The following is a 13,874-nucleotide window of genomic DNA, read 5'->3' on the forward strand; positions in this document are numbered from 1 at the left end:
TGGAATACGATAGATCCATAGTCCTCAATCTCATTCACCAGTAATTTTGGCTTGACTTACCTGAGGGTCTCCTAAAATGGCAATCCCAAAAGTTAGTTTCCTTTTTTGTCCACCGCTTAAATTTTGAGCAAGGATGTCTTGAATATTTTCCATCTCCAAGTCCCTTAAAACTTGTTGTATCTAACCAAAAAAGAAAAAAAAAAAAGAAAAAAAAGGAAAGGAGGTGAAATCCCCAACCCAGCACCTGTGTTTTAAAAACACAATCATTGTGCTGTGCTTTGCAAAAGGTCTTTTTACCCTTTAGATGATGAACCATGTAGAAGTAACACAAATACATTTAGAATTTTCTAGATAAACAATTACACGTTCATGGCTGTGAGACATCTACACGTCACACATCTAACATGTTCTTCTACCTCTTGTTCTACTTCATGCGACTGAATCCCTTTTATTTTAGCAAAGAGCCTGAGATTTTCTTTCACAGTGAGGAAGTCAAATTGCACATTGGATTGTGGGCAGACTCCAGTGAGCTTTCTGACTGTTTCCAAGTCCGTCATTTCTGAAAGGGTGTGATTATAGATGGTGACTGAACCTAGAGGTAGAAAGGTTGACAGTGAGTCACGCTTCATTTAAGGTATTTTATTTTATTTATTTTTTAAAGATTCTATTTATTTATTCATGAGAAACACAGATAGAAAGAGGCAGAGACACAGAGGAGAAGCAGGCTCCATGCAGGGAGCCCGATGCGGGACTCGATCCTGGGACTCCAGGATCACACCCTGGACCGAAGGCAGGCACCAAACCGCTGAGCCACCCAGGGATCCCCGCCCCCCCCCCCGCCCAATTTAAGGTATTTTAAAGCAAAAAACAATGTGTGTCAGTCACCCAAATCTTTTAAGCATACTGTACCTATAAGGAATGCACTATTGACTAGAAATGTAATGTTCCCAATTCCTCTGAACCAGTTGGAGTGCTCATTCATAGAGCTACTTATCTTAAAATACTTAAACCACAAAGATTTTCCTAAGCAAATAGAACATACATCTACTAAAAGAATAGCTTGAAGACACTTGTAAAACTTTTCTCTAACGCACCTGAATGAGACTAGTAGTTAGTGAAACTACTAATTATGGAAATAACCAACAAAACAAATTAATGAAATGCATAGCTAATTAATTTGCCCATGTTCTTGCCCATAATTATCTTCTCACCTGAGGTTGGGGTGGATAGTCCACTGAGCATGTTCAACAGGGTTGTTTTCCCAGCTCCGCTGTGACCAAGGAGAGCAGTGATTTGGCCTTCATATATGTCAAATACTAGACCTGGAATTATTATAAAAAATACCCCACTCAGAGCCTACATATTAACTTTATACATTCTCTTAAAAAAATTAAGAATTTGTTTTTTTTTTTTTTTTTTTTTGAGAGTGAGAGCACAAGCAGGGGGAGGGACAGAGGGAGACAGGAGAATCTCAAGCAAACTCAGTGCAGAGCACAGAGCCCGACATGGGACTCTATCTCACGACCATGAGATCGTGACCTGAGCCAAAACCAACAGCTGGATGTTTAACTGACTGAACCAACCAGGTGCCCCACATTCTCCAAAATTTTTATAATTTCTTATAGCATGTGTATATTTGGCTAGCAAGATTCAAAATAAAATCCATTTCCAACTTCTTCCCTTTAAAATTGTATCTCCTATGATACACGTTTTATAGCTGTAGCATTGTCATGACATCTTATTATATAATTAACCATTTTTTTGATAAGGGCAGTTCTGTCATTAGAAGTAGGTCAGCTGGGATCCCTGGGTGGCGCAGTGGTTTAGCGCCTGCCTTTGGCCCAGGGCGCGATCCTGGAGACCCGGGATCGAATCCCACGTCGGGCTCATGGTGCATGGAGCCTGCTTCTCCCTCTGCCTGTGTCTCTGCCTCTCTCTCTCTCTCTCTCTCTCTCTCTGTGACTATCATAAATAAATAAATTTTAAAAAAAAGCAAGACCCATCTATTTAAAAAAAAAAGAAGTAGGTCAACTATAATAAAGATTGTTTATTAGGATTAGAGTGTGATGAGTTGAAAATAAGAATATCATGATGCAGTCACACATCTTTCAAATCTATCAGATATTCAAGGCATACCCTGACCTTCTAAAATTGTTATGTGGTTTTACATTTATTCAAGGCATACCCTGACCTTCTAAAATTGTTATGTGGTTTTACATTTATTCAGAAGGAGAGTTGTGGTGTCTGGAATATCTGTTCTTTATCCCCGTGAAGACAGTACAACAGTGAGGCATAGTCACCAAATCCAACAGCCTTGTTAAATGTGATCTTACTTTATTACCTTTCAAGGCTTCTACTTTTTCATTATTTCCTTTTCCATATTCTTTCTTAAGATTTCTTATTCTGAAAAAAAAAAAAGAGGAAAATGTTTTAAGGACCTTGTGGAAACAGAGGATTAGGAAATCAAGTCTTTGAGGCGGTGAGAAAATCCAGGGGGTCTTTCCCTCACGCAAGCCCAGGTGATGGGAAACACTTTCTTGAGGAGACAATGGCAAATCGAATGATGAACAAATATTGAGCAAACATCCAGGGAAGTTTGGGATTTCTAGTTGTCTGGAAACAAAACAATCAGCATTAAGATACATCCATCACCTCAGAAGGGAGATATATGCATGACATGAGTACCCTAACTTAGGTTTTTCTTCCCGTCTTCTTGGATGCCTATCTTCCCTTTTCTGCATCACCTGTCTCTTCTTTCTCCTCTTTATCATCAGGAGGCAGAGAGGAGAGAGGGTAAATCACAGAGAAAGGGAGAAGAATAACAAGGGACATGATGACAGTGTCTGTCATAAAGAGAGCAGAGAGAGAAGGGAGAGAGAGAGAGAGAACAGCACAAAGAAGAGAAAAAAATGAGAGAAATGGAAATATGACGATTATTTTTTCATTGATGTTTGTTGTTCTGCCATAAGATATTTGTAAATAGAAATGCTGACAATATCAGAAAACAAAGTGCTTTTAACAATGATTGTGGCCTTTCACGAGTGGAATAGGCTGGATGTAGGTGGGTACAGAGAGGCACCCAGGAAATCTTTGTCACATCTGTGTTTTGCCTGATAGACCTCTGGTCCCTGACCTTTTCCTCCATTTGCACCTTCATGTAATTCTTTTATTACCTTATGGCTTCTTTTCCGTGGAATTCTGGAGACACTGGTTCAAAAGAGTCGGTAGGTGAAGAATCTGAATCTATTTCATTCTCAAGGGCCACATGATCAGCCCTTTGGTGTTGAAACCAGAAAGAAGATTTCAGGAAAAACCAAGGAGAACGTCGATGTCCATATTCAGCTACACGGACAGAAGGCAACAGAACATTGCATCAGTCACCACTTTAAGGGTTGGTGACCACAGGACATCTTGTCAAGGTAACTGCTTTGGGAAGTATTTAGACACCCTTAAGATCCAGAACCAAGCACTAGCTTCCCTCACCTAGCTCTAATGCAAGGACTCATAGTATAATCATCCTTAATCTCTTGCAAGTATCTCTTTTGAAAAAGAAACCATTTAAAGTATTGTGGTAGAACAAGATCTTAGAAAGTGATTCTATAAACAAAGTGCAGCCCATCATATACACAATGAGCTTGTCTTAGAAATTGTGAAAAAAAATGCTTGATAATTTATATTCAATATATTGTAGTTATTTTACTTATTTTAATTTTTAAAGATTTTTTTTTATTTGAGAGAGAGAATGAGCAGAGGGGAGGAGCAGAGGGAGAGGGAGGAGATTCCCTACTGAGCAGGGATCCCAAGGCTGGGCTTGATCCCAAGACCCTGTGATCATGAGCTGAGCTGAAGGCAGACGCCTAACTAACTGAGCCACCCAGGCGCCCCTGTAGACACTTATTTTAAAGAAAAGCACTGAATGAAATGGCATTGAATCACAATTAGGTTACTACTTACTGGGCAAAATTTTGTCAAAATATAATGTCAAAGCCAAATACAAAAGAGCATCAAAAACCAACATGAAAAGAGTAGCTATTATTAGGTAGGGGTTGTCTGAAGAATCCAAATGGATGTTAGAGTTCACATCATAGTCCAAATGTATAAGCTGGAAAAAAAAAGATACATACACTGAATTTTAAAAGGATAAATAAAGTATGAAAAATTATTAATGTCTGATTTCCGTTGAACACTGGGATTGAAAAGATAAATAAAACACAGGTCCTGTCTTTACAGAGCTCTAATCTGTTGGAAGACATAGCACTGAATTCATCTAGCTACAGAGCAATTTGAGAAGTTAGCGGGGGTAGGTACTAAGGGCTTAGAGTCCCACGGGCAGAGAAGTAGGCAAGTCCTCTGGGAAATAAAAACTCAAAGGAGAGGCTGTCTACAGGATTTAATCAGGTGTAGGATGGGGGCAAAGGGAACATTCTAGACAGGGGGCTCCAGTTGAAAGGGGTGGGTGGGTGGGTGGAGTGAAATACTTCAGTATTTGGACAGAAGACACAAGAATAATTTATTATATAGTGAGATACGATGAGTTTACATGTAACATAACCTTTCCTGTAGCGTTTTATGGTTATGATGTCATACCTGGAATTAAATTTTCTGAGAAGAGGTTCAGTTCCATATACAAGTGGGCAATTAAAAATAAAAATTTATTTCTATTGAATTCCTGGTCTTCAAATACTTGCGATAAAATTAAGGGTCCCGTTACCTGAGCACTGAATTAGTTAAATGTTCACGGGGACAACCCACGAAAAGCCAAAGCTGAACCACATCGATAATGGAGTATCAGCCTATATTTAGTGACTTAGAGCCAGTTACACTGAGAGAGAAAAATAAAAAACTTCTCCGATAACTTAATGTGTATCTTCACAAAAGTGGATGGGAATTCTGGGGCTTAGAACATATAGCATGATTTCCTCAGAGGGAATTCTTTGACTGTTTTGTAAAAAATCAAATAGTTAAATATTAACTCTTACCTGGGCCATGCCCACAGTGAAAGCAAAAGGGCTCAGAAAACATAAAGTCCATTCCAAAAATGCAGGAAGTTGTCTGTACAATGCAGTGAATCCCAGACTCCCCCAGAAGACAGTAAGGAGAAAGACAACCAACCCAGTAAGGAAAGGTTTCTTTATCAACACGCTCATCAGGAAAGCTAAGGTTATCTGAAAGGAGAGAAAAACTTCAGGTAGCATATCATTCTCTGAGAATCATCAGTAGCATAACAAAAAGAGTTTCATAATACAAAAATATATAACATCTGTTCCTCCCCATCCCAGCCCCAGATACTGTCTCATGCAAATATTCATATGCTGCAAAGAGAAACAGAAAAGGTGTGATCAGAATCAGTGAGAAATGACTGGTAGGTTTCTCTGAGAGAGAGAAAAAAAAAGAGAGAGAGGGAGAGATACTAAATTCACCAACTCACCAGAGACAGGCCATAAAGGAGAAAGAGGGTGAAGACCACCACGAAGCCAGTTAGGACGACAATTTGGGCAGATTTTACAATAAGAGCCATCAAAGTAGCCACGATAAAGATGAAGCCAGCATACATCAAACCCCAGGAGAGCCTAGCACAGAAACTAAGCATCAGTTCATTGAGAGTAAAGGGGAATATAACAGCGAAGACATTAGAAAACTTCTCTGTCCCCAAAGTTCATATGCTACCAGGGAAGGTAGACAATAAACAAGCAAATAGGTAAAATACGTAGCTGATTGCAAAATAAGAAAGAAATAGCCTGAGTAATGTAATGAGGGTAATTGGGAGCAGTTTTCTGGGAAGACATCTCTGACCTACACATCCGTTCTGGGATGCTTCTTTCAGTAAAGTAGAAAGACCATGGATAAAAAACAGGTGACGGAGCAGGGATCAGCAAATCAGTAAATCTTTTAGGCTTTTTGGACCATACGGTCTCTTGCAACTACTGAAGTCTGCCTTTGCACGGAAGCAGTCGTGGACAATCTGCAAATGACCGGGCTGTGTTCCAATAACAAGACACTGATGTTTGAATTTCATATAAACTTTGGTGTGTCATACATATTCTTTTGAGTTTTTAAGGCATTTTCATAAAAGCCATTCCTAGCTTGCAGATTGTTCAAAGAAGGGCCATAGTTTGCCAACCCCTGATGTGACGATTAGATTTATATTAGGTATGGATCAGATATACACTTAGGCATAGGGATGCAGAGATACAGAAAGATAGATGGATACGGAAGATATGTTTCTCTTGCTCTCAATGCTAAAGAAACAGGAAGAAAGTTCTCGATAGGGGAAAGAGAAGACGCTTTCTAATCATACTGATGTAGGTTCAGGTTTTCTCTGCTACACTGTTAACTGTATGGTCCTGAGAGGCAGTTAACTCAATCTCTTTAAATTTCCTTATTGTCTCCTGAAAAAATAATAAGAGAATTAAACAAAATGCATGTTATGCGTGTGATGTGGCAACTGGTTATCATGAACACTTAGCTTTCTTTTCTTCAAAGTATTAAATGCCATCCTGTTTTGGGAAGTCTTGCCTAATTGTAATGATGCCTTTTGCTCAGTCACGTCTGTTCATCTGAAATTGTTCGTCTCTCCATGAACTTCTTAATTTCATTCACATGCGGTATCAATAGAATGTCATAGCCTTTTCTTAGGGGAGGAAAAAGCCTGATTTTTTTTAACCTTTCTTCATTGAATGGATTTGGTTTCTCTATTCTTCTTTTTTTTTTTTATCATATTATTTACTTTTCTCTGACTCTGTAGATTTCTATTTTTTAAAAAACATAGCAAGATTTTCTTCGGTGTTGAGCTACAGAATTTTAATACAAAAGAGACACCAGAAAAAACTCCCATTCTAGATCAAACTAGCCATCCTTTTTCTCCACTTCTGCACTCAGTTAATTGAACATCTCTGGAGAAAATAAAATAAATAAATTTGGTGTAAAATGTGGGGTCTTCTGACTCAACTGAACAGTGCCTAACCTCCTTTTAGCGACTACATGGCATCCGTCCAGAACTATTCTGTATGTTCCACAAATCTTGTTCACCATTGACAATAACATCAGTGTGTAAAAAAATCCAGTTCAACCCATGACTTTTCCAGTCCAGAACTCATGATTTTACTATTCTATATCTCAAATACATCCCTTGGCTAAACCCATTAAATTCTTTTTTTTTGTTTCTGGTTGGGGATTCACTCAGTTTCTTAACTTACATCTACTGATCTCTCAGCCTGTGACCCTTCTCAAATTTTTATTAACTGTCATCTAATATTGAGTGCTTAATTCTTGTTAAACTCAACACAAAACGCTTTAAATACATTCCCTTCTTTCTTTTTTAAGATTTTATTTATTCATGAGAGACAGAGAGAGAGAGTGAGAGAGAGAGAGATAGAGAGGCAGGCAGAGGGAGAAGTAGGCTCCTTGCAGGGAACCCAATGTGGGACTCAATCCCAGGACCCTGGGAATCACAACCTGAGCCCAAGGCAGACACTCAACTACTGAGCCACCCAGGTGCCCCAGAATCATTCTTTCTATTGCTTAGTGACCTGAGTGAGTATCAGCAGACATCTATGGGACCAGGCTTCCTTTAATTCAAAGAAGTATGAAAACTCTTATTTACCAAGCTTACTTGAGTCTATTACAATCATTTACAATGCCCTACTTTAGGAAAGAATCAAGTTTAAACATGACACTTTATAGGCTTAGGGAGTCTAACCAGCTTGCTGTACTTATTGATGTTGCGTGATAGATTGTGGCCACGTAACTTACCAGAATGCTGACTCTCGAAGGCCCATCATCATCATCAGTGACTTAATGTATTGTCTTTCTTGTGTAACATTGACTGATACATAGTAAATGAACGCAGAAAAAGAAATAATGCAGAAGAATATGAAAAGATCAGTCACGACTCCTGCTTGGGCAACAAAAGGTAGTATCTTCATATTTATACCAGTAATGGACATCAGCTCTTCCATCACTGAATGATTTGTTGTAATCTAAGGGAAGGTATCAATGAACAAATTGTTATCATCAAGCAATTTATAATTTCATGAGTTTTCCCCTCAGTTATAAGAAATTATGTGCATTCCACATGTAAATAAATAGGCTCATCATGATTTGGCCCCGTGTAGTTCCTGAAACGCTCCCAAGTTCTGTCCCGGATCCTCAGATCTTTCCTATTTATCGTCTTCACTGAACAAAATTTTACTCAGGCTTGAAGGCACAACTGAAATGCTGCTTCTGTTAGCCATCTTCCCTGATATTTCTCATCAAGTATCTCCTGCTCCATTATTTGCCTTGCACGCATGTATAATTCCACAATAGAACCTAAACTCTTACTGTGATTTCATATCCATATCTCTATCTCCTCACTGCCCAGTATCTCTGGAGAAAAGTACCCGTGTTCTACTGATCTCCTGATCCTCATTGCTTAGTGTAATGGCTTAAATACAACGGTTGTTCAGTGTATTGTGCCAAATAAGTGAATCAATTAATTAAATGCCGAGATGGGACAATCCATTATAGCACCATCATGGAAATGTAATTTGCAATGCAGTTGGTTTCCTTTAGCTTCATATACTCACTTCTATGATAGCAGCGTTAATGGCAGCTTGAAAAGCTACAAAGCCTTTCTCCCAGAACATTGAAGCTTCGCATGTGACTTTTTCATCCATTACTTGACAATGAGCTTTAATAAAAGAACACAACCGTTTATGGTGGGATGGGACATTCTTGGTTAGGGGAAAAAGCAAAACCTCAAATGTTTCAAAATGCCCTCCAAGTCCACCATAATAGAGTGTATGGTAGGACTTCTCGGGTGAGGTTTGAAGAGCACACCAGAATTGCTTGGTTAATGTAGTTAAGACCAGTTACCAACAATTTTTCATTCGTTCTTGTCATGCTCTCAGTTAGCCAAGAATGTTTTGTTGAGCTCTGCTCTTCTGTTGCTTATGCCAAGAAAGTGCTACACTTTTTTAAACGTTGGGGAATCACTGAGCAAGAATCTTTCCATCAGGGTGTATTTAGGAGCAACACAGGAATAATAGCAAATACAATTTCTTAATTAAACAACTTACTGAAGGAGACAAGCTTGTTTAAAATAAGAATGAATCTCATGTATGTTTAGCAATTAAGAGTGCACCTGTGTAGGTTTGTGCAGCCCTCAGTGACCACATGTGCCCACTGGTGGCTGATGACGCACAACCACACACACACACACACAAACCCCAAACTTCTTGTAGGAAAGTTACCTGAATGGTCTCTGTGTTCCTTCACCTTGGGGATCCTACCTCCCCAGAAAAATTTCAAATGATATGAGAAGGTATCATTAAAGAGGACTTTCACTGCATCTACAGAGTAGTTTAAATCCAAGTCTTCCATGCTTTTCTCATCTGGCCACCCCAGGACTGTTCTTCCTGGCATGAAAGAAAGAAGTAGCTGATAAGTTAGAAGATTTCCATGTGGTCCAACAACAGCATGCCATGCCATATCCAATTATGCTAAAGTTGTTTTATGTTAAAATCCTTTATTCACTAAAGGCAGGGCTGGTCCTAAAAACAGACTCACACCTTGGGGAAGTGTCTAAAATTCTAGATAAAATCACGGTTATGTGGAGATCGCTTTTATCACAAATAGATCATACCTTTCCAAATACACTTTTAAACCCAGGATTTAAAGCACAATGAATTTGAAATAGCAGCAATATCACTCATGTTACACACAGATCTATCCAAAGATGAAGTAGATGCTATGATTATAATATGTATTTTCATATGGTGATGGTGTCAACGTGGCCAAACTTCCAAAGACAGTAGAAAGTTGTTAAATTTGGAGAATGTTTTCTCAAGGTACGTTGTTTATTCCAAAAGATATAATATGAATTAATGACTGTTACTGACCAAACCTGGGTCACTTAAACCATGTAATTCCCTGGAGTCTAGATTCTGTTGGATGCCCACGGCTCTAGTGCAATTCGACATGCTCCTAATCGTCTGCATTTCCTGCAATCTGGCAGCTGCCATCCAGAGGCTTAATCAGAGTCTGGTCAAATCCCTTTGGCAAGACTATAGGTGATGGTGTGTTCTTTCGTCAGAGTATCATGATTTCTGATAATCTGGTTTTTTGAAGATGTTAGTAGCCATGGATGCTCAGTGCCTAGGTCCATTAATTCAATGGGACTATCAAAATGGTGATAGTATATTTCCATCATTTGTTTTTTATTTATTGGTAGAAAATATTATAAAAATGGCACTTCCCATTGTCTGTTTGATTATCCAATAGTACAGTTCATATAGGATAAATCCTGGTATCTTCCCTTTATGTACAAATTTTCATAAGAAGGACTGGTTCTGTACCATCCTCCAAAAGAGATTCTTTTCTCTTTATACATTTGGAAAGCCTGGATTTTACATATACATGGGATGAGTTTCAAATCATCGCACGTATTATTCTTTTTGAAGCTCAAAGTACACCAACTTAGACCAGTGGGAATATCCTCAAGTTGGTTGCTGAGCCCCTTTGATAGAATCTGTTATCACTGATTTCCTATCTATCTGGAATGACAAAATTTTTTAAAATTATTTATTTATTTATTTATTTATTTATTTATTTATTTATTTGAGAGAGAAAGAGAGAGAGAGAACATGGGGGAGAAATAACCTTGCCACCTGGTTTTGTTTATGACTACTGCCTGTGATTTCTTGGTTTTGCTGTCTAATTTCTCTGTCAATTTTTTATGGATTTGAAGAGATTTAAAAACCCTGCTGTCAGCACTGTCCAACATCTCCAGAATCTTCTCACTAACATACATTCGAATAACACCAGACTGTCTCATTTTGATATAGACTATAATGAGGATAACAGGAAATCCCAAATTAAATTTGTGTGCTTTGCAAATAAGGAAAACACCAAGATCTGCCAGGGAACATACCTTTCATGAATGGGGCTGAAGCCACCTTGTTCATTATCTCCTGGGTTGTTTTGGATTCAGGTGCAAATGCAATTACATAATTAGAATCATTAAAATTATCTACACGTCCCAGATCCATTGCAGGCAATTGAGTAAAGTCATTAACTTGATGTAAATTGGAGGAGAATTGATATGTAAACAGCACTAGAAGAAATGAGAAAAACCATTCCTACACGGCAATGAGAGAAAAATGAAGCAAATCAGTAGCTGTTCATCCACAGATAAATCATCCACGAACAACTTAAAACACTTAGTATTGTTATGCAATTTGGGCCATTTTTTTCCTCTCTCATGGTTCCCCAAATGTTTCCATTTTCTTTTATCCTTTGATTAGACATTTTGAAATATGTGCATCATCTACCAAGAGAGAGTTGTGGCATTTATTCCAATTATAACTGAGAGTCTAAGTCTATCATACTTTAACATGACTGTTAGAAGCTAAATTGCTTCATGAATGGCCCAGTGATTTACAGTCATGCTGACCTGAGTGTCAATGATAAAGAAATGCTAGCTATCATGAAATTGGTTTCCAGCTCTCATCCACAGGAGCAAGTGCCAATTTTTACCTGCTTTGGCCCTGCAAGTGGGAGAAGAGAGTGCCAAAATACTGCTCATAAAAAGAATTTTTAAAAAAATCTTTGTCATTGTGACAACATTCTGAAATTGGAAATGCAACAGAATGCATTTGAAGTCTGGTATGAAGAACATATTATAAAAAAAAAATTCATGAGAGACACAGGGAGAGAGAGGCAGAGACACAGGTAGAGGGAGAAGCAGTCTCCCTGTGGGGAGCCTGATGCGGGACTCGATCCCAGGACCCCAGAACCATGACATGAGCTAAAGGCAGATGCTCAACCATCGAGGCACCCAGATGCCCCGAAGAACACATTTTATTACTTTCAGCTCTAAACACAGGGGCTTTAAAAGTGGTATATATCTTATTTACCACCTGATCTTACTTTAGTACGTGTATTGCTCTATACCAAATCTATCCACTTAGATGGATAAATTGACAGATATAATGTGTATATTAAAAATGGGTAAAATGTTGGAAGTAACACATCTCTATAGAGTAGAATCCAACTTTTATATTTATATTTATATAATCTTTGCTCCATGGTGGGATTTTTGTATGCTTTATTTACTGCCAATCCAAGCATTCAAAATAGCTTTGTTGAAAGAACACACACACGTACATAATGTTCATAAGACCAAATTTTAATATGCTAATCCTTGCACTTTGGGTATTTTATAAACCATTTTTAACTTTTTAAATACACTTTTATCAGTTTCCTTAGTCTTTTACACAATTTTCTATATTGATCATTCTTATCAGTAGAAAATAAGTAGTCTCTTAATAGAAGCAAAAGTTGAAAATGCCATTTTCTTTTCCTGTTTGTTTGTATACCCATTATTTTTTTCCCATTGACATTGCCTGTATCCACAGTACAACTGAGTAGAAGTGCTACAATTTATCTTTTGAGTTTTTTCCTTAATTTTGGATTACTTGCTGGATTAATTCTAGATTATCTTATATATATATTTATTCATATTATATATATATATATGTGTATATATATATATATATATATATATATATATAAAGAGAGAGAGAGAGAGAGAGAGGCAGAGACATGGGCAGAGGGAGAAGCAGGCTCCATGCAGGGAGCCCGATACGGGACTCGATCCCTGGTCTCCAGGATCGTGCCCTGGGCCAAAGGCAGGCTCTAAACTGCTGCACCCCCAGGGATACCCAATTCTAGATTTTCTAATTCTAAATTTACTTCTTTCTTTGACTATGACCCTGAACTTTTTTTTACCTTTTTCTTCATGAATTTCAAACAAGTTCAGATGTTTAGAATTATTATCTCTGCAATATAAAGACATGGCTTTATTTTTCAGGGAGCTTCTGAATATCAATTATTTAAAGAATGCCTTTAGTAAGACCTATAATAATAGTAATATATTTAAAGGACTCTCATTTGAAGTGATCACAGAGTCCAGAATTTGAAACAATAAAAGTCCAGCCTGTTGGTTAAAAATATAATACATACATGAAACATTAAATAATGAAGATAAACTGCACTGCCCCCCTCCCCCCCCAAAATTCTCCTCTTCTAAATATGAGAAGACGTGGACTCTGAACCATACCAACAAAGTCTCTCTTTTCATCCTCCACTTTTTCAGAAAGTTCTTACAGAGGAGAGCCCATGTTTGCTGACCGACATTTATGTGCCTCTTGCTCATTCTGACCTGTTTATTTTAAAATAAAGAAATGAAAGGAGCAAATGTGAATGTCTGAAATAGGAAACATTGTGCAATCAAACCAAAAAGAAGTACCATAACAGCTGTTTCCAATTGCATGTGTAGGAAAGGGAGCCAGAAGGCTAAAAACATACAAAGGGAAATTCAAATTAATGACCAAATCAATTAGTTTAATCTTCATGAGAAGCCCTTGGGATAGATCCCATTATTTTGTCCATTTAAAAGAGGAGGGAAATGAAGCACACAGAGGCTAAGTGACTTGCCAAACACAGCTGGGTGGCAGAACCAGGGCTTTAACTTGGGTGACCAAGTTCTGGAGACCTCGCTCTTAACCACTGTGCCAGTCCTGTGGAAGTTGGTCTAGGGATTGTGTGGATCAATTCTTTCCTGCAGGATCAGAGATTCTATTAGCATCCAGACAGGTGGTGAGGAGCTCTAGGAGGGATGCACTCAGACTACTTATCCACAGGTTTTTGTCTGTGGATCGTCATCAGAAGCCCCTAGATGCTGGAACATAAGGAAAGATTGATTACTCTCTCAAGAGGCAGAGTAAATATATGATCTTTTAAAAAGAAAACATTATTGCAAGAAACAGAAGAAAAGTTTTTAAGTCTTCCGCTTAACAACTATAATAAAATTCAAGAGGAAAGGTAAGAAG

General features: G+C 38.1%; 1 protein-coding gene across 2 annotated transcripts in view; it reads right to left on the reverse strand.

The window, feature by feature from the left end:
* ABCA9 (ATP binding cassette subfamily A member 9) overlaps positions 1 to 13,874 on the reverse strand; it is a 59,479-nt gene that overhangs the window by 39,383 nt on the left and 6,222 nt on the right. Inside the window, exons 3-15 of one of the 2 annotated variants that reach the window (XM_055324624.1) lie at positions 13,103 to 13,204; positions 10,913 to 11,120; positions 9,234 to 9,398; positions 8,568 to 8,671; positions 7,753 to 7,979; positions 5,429 to 5,570; positions 4,980 to 5,165; positions 3,955 to 4,102; positions 3,174 to 3,342; positions 2,342 to 2,403; positions 1,212 to 1,322; positions 417 to 592; positions 61 to 180 (exon numbers count right to left, since the gene is read on the reverse strand). In XM_055324624.1, coding sequence (XP_055180599.1) covers positions 61 to 180; positions 417 to 592; positions 1,212 to 1,322; positions 2,342 to 2,403; positions 3,174 to 3,342; positions 3,955 to 4,102; positions 4,980 to 5,165; positions 5,429 to 5,570; positions 7,753 to 7,979; positions 8,568 to 8,671; positions 9,234 to 9,398; positions 10,913 to 11,120; positions 13,103 to 13,198 — 1,914 coding nt within the window. In that variant the 5' untranslated portion in view covers positions 13,199 to 13,204. Of the gene's footprint in view, positions 1 to 60; positions 181 to 416; positions 593 to 1,211; positions 1,323 to 2,341; positions 2,404 to 3,173; positions 3,343 to 3,954; positions 4,103 to 4,979; positions 5,166 to 5,428; positions 5,571 to 7,752; positions 7,980 to 8,567; positions 8,672 to 9,233; positions 9,399 to 10,912; positions 11,121 to 13,102; positions 13,205 to 13,874 lie in introns of those variants that run through there. The other variant, XM_055324625.1, reaches the window with a different exon arrangement.

Source organism: Nyctereutes procyonoides, unplaced genomic scaffold (genome assembly GCF_905146905.1).
Source record: "Nyctereutes procyonoides isolate TBG_1078 unplaced genomic scaffold, NYPRO_anot_genome, whole genome shotgun sequence".
Lineage (NCBI taxonomy): Eukaryota > Metazoa > Chordata > Mammalia > Carnivora > Canidae > Nyctereutes > Nyctereutes procyonoides.